The sequence below is a fragment of the Acomys russatus genome, chromosome X, assembly GCF_903995435.1.
Source record: "Acomys russatus chromosome X, mAcoRus1.1, whole genome shotgun sequence".
NCBI classification, from domain to species: Eukaryota; Metazoa; Chordata; class Mammalia; order Rodentia; family Muridae; genus Acomys; species Acomys russatus.
In genome coordinates, this window is record NC_067169.1 from 52,011,558 (window position 1) to 52,032,932 (window position 21,375).

At 41.6% G+C, this 21,375-nt stretch overlaps 1 protein-coding gene across 1 annotated transcript; it reads right to left on the reverse strand.

Annotated features, from left to right (window-relative positions):
- Window positions 1–9,414: 9,414 nt before the first annotated feature.
- Snx12 (sorting nexin 12) lies at window positions 9,415–20,437 on the reverse strand. The gene is made up of 5 exons (XM_051141287.1): window positions 20,151–20,437; window positions 12,854–12,949; window positions 11,731–11,855; window positions 10,991–11,081; window positions 9,415–9,545 (listed from the first exon to the last, which is right to left on the reverse strand). The coding sequence occupies exons 1-5, from the start codon at window positions 20,313–20,315 to the stop codon at window positions 9,522–9,524; spliced, it is 501 nt and encodes a 166-aa protein (XP_050997244.1). The 5' UTR covers window positions 20,316–20,437; the 3' UTR covers window positions 9,415–9,521.
- Window positions 20,438–21,375: the final 938 nt, after the last annotated feature.

Genomic DNA, 21,375 nt, shown 5'->3' on the forward strand with positions numbered 1-21,375 from the left:
ACGTGTCATATATATATATATATGACACATGCATACATCCTAAAAAATGGGGGCTGTTGAGGTGACTCAGTAGGTTAAAGGTGCTTGCTGCCAAGCCTGACACTCTGAGTTCAATCCCCAGGAGCCATATACCAGAACCAGAGCACCAACTTCCCCAAGTTATCCTCTGACCTATATATACACACAATAGCATGTACATACATGTATACACATGCCCACAAACAAATGTAATTTTTAAAATTAAAATGAATACAAACAACTCAAGTGTCTTCAGCAGATGAACTGACAAAATGGAACAAGGAAATGAAGGGAAAATTATCCAGCCTTTAAAACGAAAGGCATTCTGACATGTGCTACAACATGGATGACCCTTGATTTTATCCTCAGGTGAAAGAAGCCAGTCACGAAAAGACAAGTAAGGGTGAGTAAGACGGCTCATCACGTATAACTTGTGACTAAGCCTGACAACCTGAATTCAATTTCAAGACCTACGTGGTGGAAGAGAGAACTGATTCCTCTAAGTTTCCCTCTGACCCCTACACATGTGCTGTAGCACTCACAAACGCATGTACATACAAATAAATTTGTAATAACAAAAATTCCATATAAATGGATATTCCATTTATATGAGATACTTGTGATTGTCAAATTCAAAGAAACAGAAAGGATGGTAGCCACTACAGGTAATGGAAAGTTATTGAGTTTGAAGTGGCAAGATGAAAAATATATTGAGATGTATGATGGTTGTAAAACAATGCAGACATGCTTAATGCCATTTAACTATACACTTAAAAATGGTTGGAGCAGCCAGGCACAGTATGCACATCTGTAATTCTAGCACCTGGAAGGCAGAGGCAGGAAGACTGCTATAAACTCAAACCCAGCCTGGTCCACACAGTGAGTTCCAACCACACAGAGCCATATAGTAAGGCCTTGTTTCAAAAAACACAAAAGCAAACAAAGAAGAAGGAGAAGAAGAAGAAGAAGAAGAAGAAGAAGAAGAAGAAGAAGAAGGAGAAGGAGAAGGAGAAGGAGAAGGAGAAGGAGAAGGAGAAGGAGAAGGAGAAGGAGAAGGAGAAGGAGAAGGAGAAGGAGAAGAAACAAGTGTTGTGACACATGCCTGTAATCTCAGCACTTGGAAGACTAAACAAGATTGCCATGAGTCTCAGGTCAGCCTGATCTATATAACAAGTGCTAGCCCAGCCAGGGCCCCATCTAAAAAATAATAGAATAGTAAATATTATTATGTATATGTGCATACCTATATACATATTCTTGTAACAATAATACATGTGATATATTTCAACAAAAATAGATAAAAGATTAAAAGCAGAAGCAGATGAGAACTCAGTTGTCTCTTACTAGGGCAGGCAATATAATTTTTTTAACGTCAGATTTACTCTTCTAATTCTTGGCTTTAGGAAAGCTAGTGTTCATTAGGGTCATGTGATCACAAGTTGAGAAAATTATGAGTCAAATTCAAGAATGGTCACACTACTATTGTTTGTAAAAGTAATAATAAAATTATTCAATCCAGTACTCTATTAATAAAAGAAGTTAAATAAACTTATAGTCATACTATGGCATGTGGTGTACACTGTGTCACATTTAATGAATCTAGTAAATAACCACCTCCAAAACCCTGAATGAGAGCCTGAAGTATGGTAATCTATAAAAATATAATCCTAACACAGTGGATTTTCTATGGCAAATCAGTGTGTATAGAAAGGTGCAGATGTCAGAGGACTGGCTAAAATGGTAGTGCAGGAATGGATACACCTTCTAATTCAGACATCTGTTCTCCCCATGAACTTAGCACACAGATCTTCATCTCCAGCTTTTGTGGCCTTTCCTGCTTCCATCAAGAATCCTGTGGTGATGCTGCAGCAAGGAGGGTCAAACATGCCAGGAAACACTCCATTGCTCAGACCCAGGACCTCAGCAACCAAATCAAAGGGAGAGCTCCAAGCTGGCTTTGATGGAAGATGTACAGATTAGGGGAGGACTTCCTCTAACAGCCATAAAACCTATAACCTGAGTCAACTGTATCATAATGGGCAATAACTCTGAGACTGTGAAGGGAGTTTAAATCGTGGGCAGGCAGTTACTAATTCAGCCACAGAAGTCAGGCAGGCCTTCACTTTCAAAGGCAGCACTACAGCCTTCCCATTGGTTTCATATACCAGTGACTTCCTGTAGCTCATCCCTCTAATAAGAGACCAATCAGGCAAGGCAATGTGATTTCCACAGCATACAGCTACAGGCTTGATTCATACTAGCCAACCACAACGGAGGGATCTTGTAATTTGACCACTTATTTAAATCAACATGTTGTTCTTGGTCCCTTCTGACCCCTACCGTCATCCTTATTTGGTCCCATCCCAGAATTTAAAGTTTGCATCTAGGAAAAATAACAAAAGAAGAGATCCAAGCTCAATGTATCAGGGACCCAAGAAGCAAATTATATTTCCATGTGCATCCACAGGAGTTGCTCAAGTAGTGCTAATCTAAAATAGACCTGGGCTTCAGAGTACCTCATAAACAGCTGCATTGCCAATGGACTAATGGACTTTGCTGCCCTCCCCGCCTAAAGGCTAATAAAAAAAAAGGAGTATTCAAGGCCACTAACTTAAGAATGATAGCTAAATTTGTTAAGAGTGTTAAGAATCCTTAACTGACAAATATAGTATTTCTAGAATGACCAAAATTAAATGTGTAGGGAAACTTGTAAGCTTCAGTTGGTATTATTACAACTAAATGAATAAGGGAATGCAAATTAGATTTATGAAAATAACATTTTTGCATACTTTTGATAATTGTAGATTATTTAAATTTGTACCCCTTTTAGCTGGGAAACTTCTTGTGAGGGAACATGAATTTCCTCATTTGAGGGAAGCAGCAGAAAGAGTAATTTGATATTAGTGGGGGTCTAATATATATTTTTTTTTTCAAGAGAGAGTTTCTCTGTGTTGCCTTGGCTGTCCTAAACTCACTTTGTAGACCAGGCTCGCCTGGAACTCATAGTGATCCACCTGCCTCTACCTCCCTGAGTGCTGGGATTATAGTCATGAACACCATGCCCAGCTTTTAAACTATACTCTTAAATTCAGCCCTACATGGTGGCCCACACCTTTAAACCTGGGAAGTAGGTGGATCTCTATGAGTTCCAGGCCAACTAGGGATACATAGAAAGACCTTCTCTCAAAAAAAGTAAAAGAAAACAGTAATTTAGCTGTAACTATCAAAACACAAATTATACACTCTTTGATTAAGCAATTCCATCTCTCAAAATCTACCCTACAGAAATACTTAGACACAGGAACAAGTTTAAATGTAGTGTTTATAGCAGTGAATGATTGGAGGCAAGTTTCCATCAATAGGTTAATTGTTAAATTGTAATAAAGCCATACTACTGAATGTTATACTATTACTTTCTTCTCATTGTTCTAAATGAGGGAAGTATCAACATATTAATGCAAAAATAAACATATAATACATTGCATATTATATTAATTTGCATAGTAGTAAAATAATGTTTTATTTTTTTAAATATACACATATGTGTGGATTTTCCTATATATATATGAGGACAGAGGTGGAGAGGGAGAAAGGGAAGGGGAGCTCTAGAATACACCAGTTAAAAGCCATTTTTAGAGGATGAGAATGAGGAGGAGTAAGGAAAAATCTTTTCCTTTTTACTTTATATATTTGTTTTTGTTTAAATTTTGCCCATTTCCATAAACTGCTTTTGAATTTTAAAATAAGCTATTTTAACAAAAGAGGTTCTTGTATACGCAAATTAAAAATTATCATTTATATACTTTAAATAAGAATAACTCTGGGGCTGGAGAGATGGGTCAGTGGTTAAGAGCACTGCCTGCTCTTCCAAAGGACCCTGGTTCAATTCCCAGCACCCACATGGCAGCTCACAACTGTCTGTAACTCCAAGATCTGACACCCCAACACCAACACATGTACATAAATTAAAGTTAAATATTTTTAAAAAAAGAATAACTCCATAGCTGAGTGTGGTGGCACATGACTGTAATCACAGCCATGGAAAGGAGAATCACTAAAAAGTTCAAGGCTGTCATGGTGTCTACTGCAAGACTCTGTTTCAAAAGACACACACACACACACACACACACACACCTCCATGTAAGTTATTACTACCAAAATTTTCCATCTAGATTTAAGGTAAAATTAGGGCAACTATATAAACTCAATTAAATGCCTGTGATCATTCAATCAAATCTCATCATTTTATAGTTGAGGGGGGAAAAGCCTGAAGTCACCTAAGGTAGTCTAGCCGGCCACAGTTGCATCCAGAAGTGAGGTTTCTATTCAAGCCATGGTATTGTTCTACTTCCTTTCAGATTTTCCTGAGTCTTCATTCAGTCTGATCACTTAGTATGAAATATTCTTGTCTCATTAATGTTAGATATCCCTGTATTTAAATGTTAGAACAAAATACATAGGAAAGGCTGGGCGTGGTAGCCCAAGCCTTTAATCCCAGCACTCGGGAGGCAGAGGCAGGCAGATCTCTGTGAGTTCGAGGCCAGCCTGGTCTACAGAGTGAGTCCAGGACATCCAAGGCTACACAGAGAAACTCTGTCTCGGGGGAAAAAATTAAAATGTGGCTGAATGGTTGTGTGCCCCTTTAGTCCCAGCACTAAACTTACAGGGGGAGATCTCTGTAAGTTTGAGGTTAGCTTGGTCCACATAGGGAGTTCCAGACCAGTCAGTAGTACTACATAGTGATATCCTATCTCAAAAAATATATATGCTTTCATTGCTACAGCTATTGAAAAACTAAGTCTTAACAAAAAAGTATTATATTTTAGAATAAACATATATAACAAATCAAAATGTGTTAGCAAAAATGTTTACGAGCTTACTGCAAAAGCATTACTGACATAACATTTTCTTAAAGAGAAATGAGGCCAGGCGGTGTGGTATTCTCATTTAATCCCAGCACTCGGGAGGCAGAGGCAGGCAGATCTCTGTGAGATTGAGGCCAGCCTGGTCTACAGAGCAAGTTCCAGGACAGCCAAGGCTACACAGAGAAACCCTGTATCAAAAAAGGGGGAAACACATGAATAAAATTTTTATGAATCTATTCTTTTGTTAAGAGATATAGTTTTCTCCTAATTTAAAAATATTAATTTATAATTTATTTCTGTATGCCTTTGTGAGTGTACTAAACCATGTGAATGTAATGACAATGGAAGCCAGAAGAGGATGTAGGGTCCCATGGAACTGGGGTTATAGACGGTTGTGAACTGCCATGCGGGTGCTGGAATTAAAACGGGGTCCTCTGGAAGAGCAGCCAATGCTCTTACCACTGAGGCATCATCCCAAAGATTTATTTTCTTTTATGTGAATGTTTTGCCTATATATATGTGTACCACAGACATGTCTGGTACCCATGGAGGTCAGAAAAGGACATCAGATCCATTGGAACTGGGGTTACAGATGGTTGTAAGCCACCATGTGGGTGCTGGGAACTAAACCAGGGTCCTGTGCAAGAGCAACATATGATTTTATCCACTGAGAGCCATCTCTCCCACCCTCTTCTGATTTTTAATCTATTTCTAGCTGACAGTTCCTATTAACCATCTTAACCTTCAGTTTCTCCAGGTAAAGGAATTTATGATCTACATACAAACATTTGAAACCACTAGACAGGAGCCAGGTATGCTGACACACACCAGTAAATGGTAGCATTCAAGAGGATTCTCAGAGTTCAAGGCCAGCTTGGACTACATAATGAGTTTGAGGCTAGCTAGGTTTGCCTACTGAGACTGTCAAAAAAACAGACAAATAAAGCCACCATAAAAACACCTATCTAAAAGAGTCCCCACCCCCACCCCCAACCAGGCACGGTGGCTCATGCCTGTAATCCTACTACTCAGGGAGAGAGAGGCAGGTAAATCTCTGAGTTCGAGGCCAGCTTTGTCTACAAAGCAAGCCCAGGACAGCCAGGACTACACAGGGAAAATCCTGTCTTGAAAAAACAAAAACCAAAATAAAAAATAAGGGTTTAAAGAATCCTTTTGTGATATTGATAATTAATCCTATGTATGTTTTATATAAGAATGAGTGTCCCAAAAAGAGCATAAGGAGACAGAAATACACAAATACTTACATATAGGGTAGAAAGAAAAATAAAATTAAGAAGACAATTTATTGTACAAGCAAGGCAAAAACGAAAAGACAAAGATGGGTGGTGGGCAGTCAGAAAGGGAGAAACAGAGAACCACAAACTGAATCATTCATAAGAGTTTATATTTTAAAAGTGATGTTAAAGTTGGGCATGGTGACGTATTCCTGCAATCCCAGTATTCAGAAGACTGAGGCAGGAGGATCACCCATGAGTTTGAGGCTAGCCTGGGTAAATTGTGAGTTATATTGTCTTGAAGGCAAAGTGAACTCATCTCTGCAGAGCCCTCAGGTTGGAATTTGGCTACAGCAAAGTTGGCACGTCAATGCAAGTACAGTATAATTCAGACAAACGCTAGCTGAATGCAAGCCATGTTTGACGTCATTCTTTGGTGACTCGTCTTATTTTGGCTATTGTTATTTACTAATATAATTGATATTATACTGCCTATTTAATGTAAGCATACAATGCACAGTGCACATGTATTTGGGTGGTGGTTAATTTACAACTAAGAGAATTGGAATACAGTGTGACTCTCATTACCTCTTTGTCTTATCTGTAATGAATGGAATGGATATGGAATGTCATTGGTCACTATGATTTTCTGTTTTCTAAAGACATTTATGTCCATTTAAAAAAAATAGTGAGTTGGGGCTGGAGAGATGGCTCACAGGTTAAGAGCACTGACTGCTCTTCCAGAGGTCCTGAGTTCAATTCCCAGCAACCACATGGTGGCTCACAACCATCTATAATGTGATTTAATGCCCTCTTCCGGTGTGCAGGTATACATGCAGGCAGAGCACTGTATACATAATAAATAATAAATCTTTACAAAATAGTGAGTTATAGAGTTCTAGATCATCCTGAGGTACCAACAAACAAAGCCAGGCATGGTAGCACAAGCCTGCAATGTCAGCATTTGAGAGTAAAATCAGAAGATCAGGAGAAACATACTCAGCTACATATCAAGTTCAAGGCCAGCCTCAGCTACTGACCCATCTCAAAAAAAAAGGGCTTAATTACTATGATGTGTAATCAGAATAACAAGCACCCTAACCTCTAGGCTATAATTAAAGTAATACTCAGTTTTAGACGCCCCCTGGCTTAGTTAGGCACATGTGGAAATTACAGAATTATAAAGATAAAGGGTTAAAAAACCAAATAAGGTAAAACTAGAATGGTTATTGTGCCTAAGAGAATACCAGGAGTGACTCAACAGCCCTCCAGCACATCAATAGCCACTTAAGTGAGCAGCTGCTCTCAATTTTCTACAGCAGGTGATTTTGTTTAAATTATTACAGCAAGTATTTCAACATACAAGTGTTTCACCTAGGCTATGTATCATACAAAACCTCCTGTGAAGCCTGCTGTTCACCTCTCCCACCTTTACTAGCTCAACTCCTCATCTCCAATAGGTCAAAGGGGAGGTAAAGTATCTTTGGAATGTTAAGATGTAGACTTCTTTTAGGTCTAGCTACATGTAAAATCTGTTCTTAGCCTCTGTCTCCCAGAACCCAATATAAGGTTGAATCTTTTTGGGCTATTTAAAAAGGGGAGAGGGGTTCATTAGTAGCAAGCACTCAGATATGTGTGTAAACTTGAATTCCTTGTTTAAAAAAAAACAAACTGCTGCCTGGCGCTGATGGCACAAGCCTGTAATCCCAGCATTTGAGAGGCACAGGCAAGCAGATCTCTTTGAGTTCAAGGTTAGCTTGATCTACAAAGGGAGTTCCAGGACAGCCAGCAATCCAAAAAAAAAAAAGAAAGAAAGAAAAAGAAAAACTCTCTCAGAAAAAAGAAAAAGTAAGAAAAAAGACAGAAAGAGAGAGAGAAAGAAAAAGAAAAAATATGCCTTGTTTCAGTATGAATGGGTAAAAGGACTTGGATTTAAGGGTCTTTTTTGTTTTGTTTTGTTTTGTTTTGTTTTGTGTTTTGTTTTTAGAGACAAGGTTTCTCTGTGTAGCTTTGGCTGTCCTGGCCTCGCTTTGCAGACCAGCTGGCCTCTAACTCAGAGATCCACTTGCCTCTGCCTCCCAAATGGTGGGATTAAAGGCGTGTGACACCATGCCTGGCTGGGTTTAAGGGTCTTATAGAGTTGACTATGTTTAAAATGGCCAAATTCCTCCAAAAAGAGGAAACTGAACTTGTTGGATATTAAAAATTAATAATAAAAGATAATCACCCATAGAATGGTAACACCCAGAAGGCAGAGACAGGAGGATCATAAGTTTGAGGCTACCTTGGGTAAATTCCAGGCCAGCATAGGCTACAAAGGAAAACCTTGCCTCAAATAAAAAAATAATAATACAATAAGGAAGAAATGGGAATAATTAACTAGATGTGCCTGAACCTCTTCTTTACCTCTCATTCTTGTCTTGTATAAAAATATGACAAGATTCCTGCCTCCATCATCCCAACCCTTCCTGGAACCCACCCTGTATACAGGACTATATTAGTGAGATGAAAACATACAACCATCAAAGTTCTTGGGAGTACACTCACCTTTCTGTCTGCATCAGCTCTATTTGAAAAACAGCACAATGAAGCATCATCAAATGAAGTAAAAAGGCAATGAACGGAATTGTTTGTTGATGATATGTGGGTGTATCAGAGGATGGGTCTATATGTATGTTTATGTACACATTACATATGCATATATAAACATGGGTAATATAAATACACTGAACTCAAATTATCAAAACTCCACAAATGTAAAAATCAAATCTGACAAATCTGACCTAAACCACAGATATTATATGGCTACTTCCTGGAAGGAGATGCATCATCTATGTGATAACGTCAGGTGCAAATTACGAGAAACCACAGGTAAACTACTACAAGCAGTCTGGATTCTGCTTTCTGGAATGTAGTATGAGCACAAAGCTTACTCATCACCCCAGGACAATGGCCATGTTGTATGACTTCTACACAATACCCAGCATGTGCTCAACACTAGGAAATAATAAATTTACAACTTAAGGAGGAAAACGGAGGCTTGCTTCACAGTGGTTTAATATGAACAGAGTTGAATATGACATTGTCTGACAGAAGAATGAACAATTTGCTGAATAAAAGCCCCGAGTTAGGATATATACACAGCAGAAATGGGGCCTCAGAGTCTCAGCACTTGTGCACAATGAAAGAAGAAATCTTTTAAAAAAAAATCTGTAACAGAGGATACAAATCAAAAGGCAGCAAGGACACCGACACTGGTGAGGTGGGAGAGGGGCTGCTCAGCCCCAGCATGGGCTCGGCAGCTAGAGAGTTAATCTATCTCAAGGATCTTCAACACTGAGATGGGCTCCAAGTCCCATGTCAAAATCTAATCCTGATCTCTCTGACCAGGGTCACACCAGAATCAGCAATCCTTTTCCCCAAGGACCTACAGAGAAAACAGAAATCCTTCCATGACGGGAGTCTATGCTAAGAGTCCCAACTTTCACCGGGCACCATAGTTAACTTGCTCTCCTCCCACTACCTGGACAGACAGCAGGTCCCAGCAAACAATCCACCACCTCCCAAACAATAATAGCCTATGACAGTTGCCAGCCTCAAGATTTGGGAAATCTACACCTAGCTGCTGGCCCTATCTCAATTTCTGGGGACAACACTGGACTTCCATGGGAAACAAGTGCAGGCAGTTCAATAACCCTGTGACCAAGCTAGGGAAGGCAGCAGACAACTCTTGCTTGCCCTTAACCCCATTCAACAGCTCAAAGTGCTTAGGAGAAGTCAGAAACTGTGGTGTGTGTGTGTGTGTGTGTGTGTGTGTGTGTGTGTGTGTGTGTGTGTGTGTGTGTGTGTAGTCAGAAACTGTAGTGTGTGTGTGTGTGTGTGTGTGTGTGCGCGCGTGCGCACGTGAGATATGTGTGTGTTTTCTGCCCTTGAGGCAGCACTGAATGAGATGGGAAAAGGAGGAATGGAAGGAGGAAATGATGTTGCTCTTCCTTACCACCAAGAGGAACCTAAAGCATGACCCCCTCCCGCCATTCAGGAAGTCACCTGGCAGTGTTAAGTTGCTCTTATCCCTCAAAACCCAAAAAGCTAACCCATAAAGTAACAAGGGCTTGAGGAGGGAGAACTGCTGGCCCGTACTAACTCATTAGCTAGTGAGCAAAATATAGTCAGCCAGAGTAGGGAGCCAAAAAGGGATAGGGGCTAGGCAATAGGAGCACCCTACTACCCTATGGCTTTCTTGACTTTACAGTAACCATGATGATGGGCCCAGAAAACCCATACACCCTGCTCCACATATCAGACTGATTAAAATCTAGCATTACTGCCATGAAAAGCAACAAGGATGGAGAGAAAGCTGAGAAAACTGGGAGCAGGCCTAGAAAACACAAGAAGTTTTGGGTCTCTATTATCTTCCCCAAAAAGAAAAATTTTCATGCAGGTAGGAAAAGCAGGGATTCTCCCCGTTCGGTGTTCCTGATTAAACCTAATAAGAAAAAGCCCCTAGACTTGCAGCATCAGTAATACATCCCAGTGCCTCATCAGCACAAACCCCCTCCCCCCAGGTTAGCCTTCTGGCATGGGTAAAATGCCCAAGAAATTGCCTTCCAGGCCAATCCCTCCCCCACCCCAACCCCAAGCAAAGAGCATCTGCCTGTGGTTTCCCACCTCTCTTCAGAGAAGAGATACTAACAGAGTGCCCACAAGGTGTAGTCTGGTACCAAGGGGCACAATGCAAGACAGTCTATCAGGCCAGGGGATGGGTAGCCAACTTCAGATCAAAGAGAGAGAGAGAGGCTTAGTGTAAAAATCAATGTCATTTCAGCAGGAAAAGTAGAGGGCAAGTGGTGAGAGGGACTCCTATTGGCGCACCTTCCCAGGGACGTAGTTCCTATCAATTGCTTCCTCCTGCAGGAACATATGTAGACAGCGTTCATTCTGAGCCAGTGGGTGCCCAGCAATTCTATAAAGAGACCAAAATGGTTATCAGTAGTATCTGGGATCTGAGAGAATTGGCAGGCGAACAGGAATGTGAAGAGGGGAGAAAGGACATGGTTAGGCCTTAGGTTTGAGGCTCTAGAGGACAGCAGTGGGGTGGGACCTAACCAGGAATAGCAAGGAAGGGCAATGAACAGAACAAGGTAGGGAAATCCTTCGTTAAAAGGGTTAACATGCATTACACATTCAGGCCTTAGCATACAGGATCCAAATTTATTCACAGGAATGGAGTCTTACTATCCAGTTTTCCTACTACATCATATTACCTATTACAAAAGGGCAAAGCAGACAAAACTACATAAAGATCATGATGGGCTGGGAGAATAGCTTAGTGGGAAAACAGCTTAGTCGTAGAGTGCTTGCTTAGCATATGCAAGGCCCTGGAATCAATCCCCAGCAAAAAGGAAAAGAGCAAAGTGTAGAATGGAGGAGGAAGGAGAGGGCAGACAAAAATGGAGAGGGGAGGAGGTAAAAGAAAGATTTCACCAAGGGATGGGATAACCATTGAGATGTAACAAGAATAAATTAATAAAAAAAAATAAATGAAAGGGAAAAAAAAGAAAGATTTCACAGTGGCAAAAGCAATAAGCAGAGGAGCCAAGAATTTGGCTTACTTGTTAATAAACTGTTCAAGGCCTTGCCTCCTTTCTTCAATGAAAGATTCCTCAAAGATCCCTTCATCTCCACGGAAAGGGAGCTGCCGCTTCAAGGCTTTCCCAGGCAGTGGTGGTACTACAATCTGCAGCCAAATAGCAGCCCAGTTGGAGAGGGCAAGAAGGAAGAACGCAAATGAGATAGTTAGACATGTTCTCACTTTCCTTCCTTCCCTCCCTCCCTCCCTCCCTCCCTTCTTCCCTCTCATGGATACAGGGTGGTCTCAAACTGTCTAGACAGCCAAGGATAACCTTGAATTTCTGATCCTCCTGCCTTCACCTGCCAAGTAAACTGTATATCTTAATTCTTTTAGGCCTGGGATCCACTATGCCCCAGGTCCAGCTAAGATCTTAGAACAGTAAGAACAGCTCATATGGATCCAACTTGATTTCTGTGGAAGGGACAGATTTACCATCTCAAAAGAAGAGAAATACACTTTAACCACTCTTCACTTTCCTTAACAATTCTGCACCATCCAAGCAGTTAGCTAAGTTTTTCTTGACACATTTTTGCACTTACAGGAGTTTACTAGCTTGACCAAACAATAAAACAAAATAATCGTTGAAAATATTGTTCATGGGGCCGAGGAGATGGCTCATTCGGTAAGAGCACTGGCTGCAAAAGCACAAGGACCTGAATATGGACCCAAACAGAAAAATCCAGTGGGAGGCGGGGGAGGGGGAGGTGAAACGCAGAGACAAGACAATCACTAGAGATTGCTGGCCTACTTCCAAATTCAGTGAAAAATCTTATCTAAAAGGTGTGAGGCAGAGCGATAGAGCAGGGCACACAACCTGCTCCTTTGGCCTGCATTTGCTCTTACACCATATAACACACACACACACACACACACACACACACACACACACACACACACACACACTTTTAAAAATAATACTGTCCTAAACTTACCCCTTTCAAGTTTCAAAGAGTATCCCCCAGAGCCAATATATTGGAATTGAGTCCATGAGAAGGTGCTCACCCTTCCTATCCATGTCAAGCCTTTACAGACTGTGATCTTATACCCTCTGAGCCTATACAGACCTCCTCCTCCAAGGGTGCTAATTAGGGTATGAGCTGTACCTTACTATCTCGCTCCAGCTCATTTTTCAGCCACTCAAAGTCACTGTAGCGTCGCCGTACACATGATTCTTTCAGCTTGAAGATAGGTAGGTTTGTCTACAGGGAAGGAAGAATGAATGAAGATAATCCAGATGTTGTGGCACATACTTTTAACACGTGGGAGGCCGAATCAGGAGGATCAACCATCAGTTGAGGCCAACCTAGGCCACACAGAGAATTCCACGCAGGGAATCCAGATCAGCTGGGCCTACATGGTGAGACCCTACCTCGAAAGTAAAAACCAACCAAAATCAAAGAGCCAGTAAATTTTGTTCAACCTGTGGGGATCACCTGTCAGAACCACTGGAAAAGTCTGAATAAAGAAAAACCCCCACGGGCACTTACCTATTCTGTATGAGCACCTGGGTTTGACTCCCAGCATCAGAGAAAAGAAAAATTGCTCCTATGGACCATATACCTAAAACTCTTCCAAAGCACTACCAGGTGAATAGTAACCCTTACCATAGCCAATCGTATCACAATTGGTGATCAGAAGTCCCTTGCTGGGGCTAAAGGGTGACTCAGTGGTAGAGCACTTGCCTAGCATGCTCAAGGCTCTTGATTCTACCCCAAAACACACAAATAAAATCCTTTGGTAGTTAAAATTTATCATTTATCTTATAGAGAAGACTCACAGTTGTGTTATAGTATGCATTATACTGGTAAATCGTGTGTTATTTGAGTCTGACCCACTCATGTTTGTCTCAGTGTCCTCCAAGGCCCCCGTCAGGAGATGTGCTTCCCCTTCCTATCTCTGTGATATGGAAGGGAAAGAACAACAAAACACCCCAACAGTAAAACGTCTTTGAGAATTGGAAGGTAAATAATTTCCAACAGATGTTTATCCTCTGATATAACGCTTGCAGTGGGGAAAAAGCTCAAGTTCAGTTGTGGGAAGCTCAGCCATGGAAAGAAAGCTCCATCAGGAACTCCGGCTGACTGCCTAACTCCCCTAGTTGGTCTGCTAGACATTACGAATGCCTAACTTGATGTTACCTTTCTGCTGCAATTTGTTTAATTTGGAAGCCCCATGGAGGGGACATTCTGCTCTGTCTGGACACTCTGTATGAAGACCTCCAACTAGCTGCCTTAAAGACACTTCGCCAGTCCATTTCTGCTGGCTATTGAGTACCTGATTTGATGTTTTGCTATGTCTATTCCTTGCTATTTATTCTTTTACTGACTTGCCATATGTTTGGGGGAAGGGTTCGAGTAGGGTTTCTCTGTGTATCCTTGGCTGTCCTGGACTTGCTCTGTAGACCAGGCTGGCCTCGAACTCACAGTGATCCACCTGCCTCTGCCTCCTGAGTGCTGGGATTAAAGGCGTGCACCACCACCGCCCAGTCTTGTCATATACTGAAATTTACTCATCCCAAATCAAAAGTATGGCTATTTCAGATCATTTTCTAGACCTCCAAGACATGTTTACCTCTGACTTCCTATTCCGGTTTTTTTCTATTCTACCAGTCCTAGCTCAATCCTAACTTCATTTAGAAAATCTTTCCTGATAACACCAGCTGGGTACATTATGGTCTACCTCTCCTCTGATCCCTTCTGACATCTATACTTTTCTTGAGACCTTGTTTCTATCCTAAGCTGGCTTCAAGCTCCCTATGTGTCTGAAGATAACCTTGAACTTTAGTCTTCCTGCCTCCTTATGAAATTACAGGAGTATACCACCACACCCAGTTCACGAAGTGCTGGGACTCCAACCCAGGGCTTTATACACGCTAGGCGAGTATCTATCAACCGAAATACACCCACACGCCCCTTTCTGAGGGTTTTGTTATACAGCAGAGGATGACCTTGAGCTTCTGATCCTTCCACCTTCACAGTTTTATGCATCCTGCTTGTTGTCTACAGGACTAAATTAAAATCTTAAATTATGATCTGACTGTATCCCTTTTATCCTATCACATGGGAGGCAGAGGCAGGCAGATCTCTGTGAGTTTGAGGCAAAGCCACTACATGGTGAGCTCGAGACTAACCAGAACAATATAGTGAGACACTGTCTTTAAAAAAAAAAAAAAAAAAAAAAAAAAAAAAAAAAACACCATGACAACTTTTACTTCTCCAAAAATTAACTTACCAATACTCAATTACTGAATAAAAACCCTATATATCTAGTTACCCCTTTACCTAAAAAAAATTCAGAATAAACAAACATTATGTATTTCAGCTTTCTGTAGAGTACTCATACCTACATTTTAATCATTGAGAAAAAGCCTCAAGCTCTAGTGGTAAGAGGAACTTGCAACAAATCAAAAGCCCAAATCTTCATTCCTGTCTACAAAGTCTAAGTGAAAAATGGTCAAATACATTTATTAATCTTCTGGGTGTATAATAAAAAAATCTCTTTCTTCTCTACACAATTGCCTCTTGGCAAGAAAAGAGTATCTTGGAGTTCTGGTAAAGCCTCACATGGTCCTTACTACATCAACTTTTATAGACCCCAAGTCTTGAAGTTGCCTCCCCAGTTGGCCCCCAAATAACAGGCCAACTGACATTAGCTCCAACTTTACCCCAAAAAATGTCAAGATCCAAGAAATACCAATAGGTTGAAAAAGAGTCTGATATAAATAACATTTTGTCATCTAAACAATTCTTTAAAAGAATAAACAGAATGAAAGGGGGAAGAATCAAGCTTTCTTTAGGGTGTGCTCCCCCACATGGGTCTACAATACTCAGTGGATGGTCTCATACCTACAAGTATATGGGCAATACAAATCTGACTGTATTTTGTTTTTTAAAGAAAACTCAAAATTGGAGACATAGGAAGATGGAAATGGATCAGGAAGGAATTAGCGAGGGGGTGGGCAGGAGAAATATGGTCAAAATACATTGTATGGAATTCTCAAAGAACAAAAATATTTTTTAAGGGATAAGCAAGTAACCAAACATGATGGCAAAGACCTGTAATGCCAGCACTGGAGAAGTGGAAATAAGAGGATCAGTAATTCAAAATCATCTTCAGCTACACTGAGTTTTAGGCCAACCTAGGATACTTGAAACTTAGAAAAGAAAAAAAGAAAAAAGAAGAAATGGGAGACTGGTCAGATGACTGGGCAGGAAATGGTGCCTGCATCCAAGTTGGGCAATCTGAGTTTCATCCCTAGGTCCCACATGGTAGGAGAACCAAATCTTGCAAGTTGTCCTCTGACATGTGCTGCAACCCTTACCCTGAACACAAAATAAATATAAATATCATTTAAAAATTTTAAAGGTGCTGGAGAGGTGGCTCAGTGTTTGTGTGTGTGTGTGTGTGTTTTGTTTGTTTGTTTGTTTGTTTTTGGTTTTTGGTGGTGGTGGTGGTGGTGGTGCTAGTTTTTGGGTTTTGTTTGTTTTTTGGTTTTTCGAGACAGGATTTCTCGGCTGTCCTGGACTTACTTTGTAGACGAGGCTGGCCTCCAACTCACAGCAATCCGCCTACCTCTGCCTCCTGAGTGCTGGGATTAAAGGCATGCAGCACCACACCTAGCCTGAGATGGCTCAGTGTTTAAGTGCACTTATTCTTACAGAGGACCTGGGCTGAATTCCCAGGACCCATGCGGTGGCTCACCACTATCTGTAACTCCAGTTCCAGGATACACATGATACAAAGACTTACGTATGAGCAAAACACTCATACACTTATGATAAATAAATCTTTTTTAATCAAGTTTTTAATTTAAAAAATAAACTGGAAACATTCTTGAAAGAAAGCCTCTAGTAGTGACATTTGGACACTGTTTTTACAGTAGACTTCCTGAATTGTGTACTATGTGCATTCATTAACTGTTTAAAACTAATCCATTATAGAAAAGTTATCAGAATTCCCCAAGAAAAAGAAGACATTTAGGACCATGTGATTCTAGATTTTCACCAGTGTTCCCCCCCAAGCAGTAGAAATACAACTAGTGTGCTTTCACAGAAGCCAACAGAGGACCAAACAGAAAGACTAACTACTGTCATTTTATAGGCATATTATGCCTGACTGTTTAGAAAAATAAAAATAAAAACTAACTGAGCACAATGGGGCACGCCTTTAATCCCAGCACTCAGGAAGGCAGAGGCAGGTGGATCTCTGTGAGTTCGAGGCCAGCCTGCTCTACAAAGCGAGTCCAGGACAGCCAAAGCTACACAGAGAAACCCTGTCTCAAAAAAAATAATAACAATAATAATAAATAAAAACTACTCTTTCCTTATTCTCAAAGGACAGTGAAAATATTTCCTTACATCTCCATACCTAGCCTTTTACGTAGATGGCTAAGTGCTGAGCAGAGCACCTGAGCTCCAAACTAAAAATCATATGAGGAAGGCAGAATTGTATAATACAGGATATTGAGGGTCCTCAGGCTCTGCACAGCACAAAATAAAGTGAAAGGAGAGAAAAAAAAACACAAAATTCAAGTCTACATTGAACTATCCATATATATGATATATGGCCACCACAGCACCTCTCCAGACTCCTCGGGCAGGCAGGGTCCATTCCTGAATAAAATTAAAGAGAATAGCTTCATCAATATTTATTCAATGGAGCTGAAGGTGTAGATCAATGGAAGAGTGGGTGCACAGCATGCATGAGGCCTGAATTAAAGCTACAGAACAAGAAAAAAAATACAAATGATTTTATTAGTTTTCTAAAAACTATAGAATTCAATAAAACAGTAAAGTCTCAGATCAATTCAAACCCATAGAATCAAGAACCACCATCAACTATGTCAACATTGTATAACTAGAACTGTAGAAGGGACTGATGAAAAAGCTCAGTGTAGCCGGGCGTGGTGGCGCACGCCTTTGATCCCAGCACCCGGAGGCAGAGACCAGCCTGCTCTACATAGTGAGTCCAGGATAGCTAGGGCTACACAGGGAAACCCTGTCTCGGAAAAAACCAAACCAACAACAGAAAAAAGTTCAGTGTACATTTTGCATACTAAGTTTTGCAACTAAGCCTTAACAAAGCAGTGGAAAGAACATGGACTTTGGAGTCAGAGACTTGGTTTCAAATCCCAGCCCCATCTGATACCATTACATGTACTTGGGAAACTGTATGCTTTCCTCACTCCTTTTTGTTATTTTGATTTTATTTATTTATTTATTTATTTATTTATTTATTTATTTTTGGTGTTTTCAAGACAGAGTTTCTCTGTATAGTCCTGGCTGTCCTGAAGGCACTTTGTAGCCCAGGCTGGCCTCAAACTGCCCTGCTCTCATTCTTTTTTTTTTTTTAAGGTATACAGAAACTAAAACCTAGCTGAACACAGTGTCATATGTCCTTAATCCTAGAAATTGAGAGGCAGAGGCTGGTGGATCTCTGAGTTCAAGGCCAGCCTATTCTACAGAGCAAGTTCCAGGATAGCCAGGGCTCTACAGAGAAACCTGGTATCAAAAAACCAATTTAAACTGGGTGTGGTGGCACATGCCTTTAATCCCAGTACTCAGGGAGGCAGAGGCAGGTGGATCTCTGTGAGTTTGAGGCCAGCCTGGTCTACAGAGTGAGTCCAGGACAGCCAAGGTTCTTACACAGAGAAACTCTGTCTCAATGAACAAACAAACAGACAGACAAAACAATTTTTAAAAAGAAAAAGTAAAACCTAGTTTGGTGCCTAGCCCACAGTAGGGACTAGATGGATCACCTCTGTTGTTATCAGAACACTTAGAGAACTCTTTCTTTACTAATCCCTAAGACTCCTATGCATCTAAACAAAATGTCTAGAATCCTAAAAGCAGCCTTTATACTGAACAAGGTGTTCCCTTGAGTAATTAAGCCCTCCTCCATTTACACTTCTCTTTTATCACAGTTTGAAGAATGTAAATTCCATCCTTCGCCAAAGAGATTTCAAATAATCTAGTCTCCATAAAACAAGTGTGCCTGATGCTGCTATGGCTTTCTCCCACATCACAGTTTAGAAAGTGTCATTTCTCCAAAAAGATCATCAAGCACAGGTAGAACATTCTCATTCAATTCATCTTTTAAAAAAAAATTGTGAGCACTGCATGACTCTTAGATCTTCAATGCTATTCAAAGGGGATGCTGGAAGATGGGCTCGGTGGTACACACCTTTAATTCTAGCAGTCGGGAAGGCAGAGGCAGGTGGATCTCTGTGAGTTCGAGGCCAGCCTGGTCTGCACAGAGAGGCTAAAACAGCCAGGGCTATTACACAGAGAAATCCTGTCTTGAAAAACAAAATAAAACAAAAAGCCAAAAGGGTTGCTGTTCACAAATATCTTGGATCACTAGACTGAGAAGAAAATACAAGGAAAACTTTAAATTTCTTAATCTGTACCATTTCAAGTAGGAAAAAAAAAAAACCAACCCTGTGAACCATGTGCACATTCCATCCTTGCACTATGGACTAAGCACTGTGGACTAAGAGAATAAAGTCCCCTGGGATGCAAACTGGAAGAAGCCGTTCCTGGAGCCGGTCTGAAATGGCTTATACTAAACTGCAGATCAGGGACAGAAAAGGCAAATGGCCTTTTCAAAAAAACAAAAACAAAAAAACCTAGTGAGAGCCAATAAAAACTGAAGTAAACATTCTGGATACTTCAAATCTAAAGGATCAGTGGAGGATGGGAACAGCAACTGACAATCAACCAATCCCGGTGCAGGGCCAGGTTTCACGTGAGACAAGGCATTGTGGTACCTAAGAAACTTAAGCATAAAACATTTCTTTCTTGAGATGTCAAGCGTCCGCAAGTCAGCAAAGCAGTAAGTCTCAAAATTGCTTTTCTACTTGTGTTCCCACAAGCCCACCGTCTCCCTTTCCTTTAGTCTTTCCTTTAACTAGAGGCTTTGCCTAACTCTATCATCCCAGAGAGATCTCCTTAGGAAGAAGCTGAGCCCTCCCGCCCTCCCCCCTTCAGAATGACTTCCCATAACCTAGTTTAGTTAGGGGACCCAGCGATACCTCGCTGTGGCTTTCCATCCCCCCAGCCTTCTTCCACCCTCCCCTTTTATCCTTCTGTCAATCATGAGTCCAGTCTACTTGAATTCCTCCCTAATCTTTGTCCATCTTCCACACCCTGTCCAGCCATGCTTCACTTCTACCTCGTGAGTTCTTGTTTTCCTCCACCCCCCACCCCCCACCCCGCCCTAAGTCCCCCCTGGAGTTTTCTGCACCCTCAGGCCACAACTGAGTCTGCCGCCTTCTTTCTAAACCTTTCAAGCCACAACCCTCACATGACCCCTCCAAGCTTCCCCGCCCTTAGTCGGCCCCCTACTCCCTCCCCTCTCACTTCGTCCTCCTTCAGCTGTCTCCCTCACCCCGTGACTCACCCGCATGCGAACCTCATAGGTGGTGAAGCGCGCGCGGCCCAAGCCCACCGTCTGTGGATTGAAGATGTCTATCTCCAGGAAGTTACTTGGTGGCCCGTAAGCGTCAGTCAGGTCCTGAGGCTTCGAGTTAAGGCGCCGAGTGTCAGCCACTGCCGTGTCCGACATCTTTCTGTAGAAGAGACCGGTACCGGCGAAGGGGGTGGGGGACAGAGGCCTGAGGCAAGAGCGCGCACGGCCCCTCCCGCTTGCAAAATAACCAGCCAACCCACAGACACGACGACGCGCACGCGCTTACGCATGCGCTGACGTTCACAATGCCCGAGTCCCGGGCCCTCCACCCTGAATAGTTGCCTTGCTGACAAGAACTGGTACTGGATGGCGAAAGCGTCATTCAGACTTCCGGGTGGTACCCGTAGCTGCCCCGGAACCTGCATCTCCAATACCCACTGTCCAATACTTTGAGAAGCGCCACACGCTGGCACTGCCAATCTGTGTTTCTCAACCCAAGAAATTGTCTCATCCCGTCCATCAATCAAGCAGTGGGCACTGCCCCGCAAGCTATTATCCTAAGGTGATAGGCTAAAACCCCACTCCTGAATAAGTCCAGATTTTCCATGAAAATAAAAGAATGGTTTCTGGAAGGTGGGGCTCCAACAATAGTACCAAAAGCGTGGAATGCAGCCCCCCGTAGCTTGTGCCTCTGACAGTTTCAGTTCAAGACACACAAGCACACACACACACACACACACACACAAACACACACACACACACACACACACACACACCTCAACAGTCAGCAAGCAATACATTATGATGTCGGGGAAGCAGCAAACACGAATTGGATAAACAATAATGATTTCATATTCTCGATTTTCAAGTATAGTGGGTGTATCTTCCTTCTCCACATGTTGCTACGTAACAACCAATTCCAGGTGTACTCGTTTCTTAACAAATTTCTGGACGTCTAATTTTACAACTTCTGTCTATATTCTGCAGACCCCCGTACTTGGCTATGCTCTGAGCTTGTTTGTAATTTACGATGAAGATATATGTCCACATGACAACATATATTAAAAAACACATATACAGCCAGATGCGGTGGCACATGCCTGTAATCCCGGCACTAAGGGAGGCAGAGGGAGGCGGATCTCCATGAGTTCGAGGCCAGCCTGTTATACAAAGAGAATCCAAGACAGCCATGCCTACACAGAGAAACCCTGTGTTT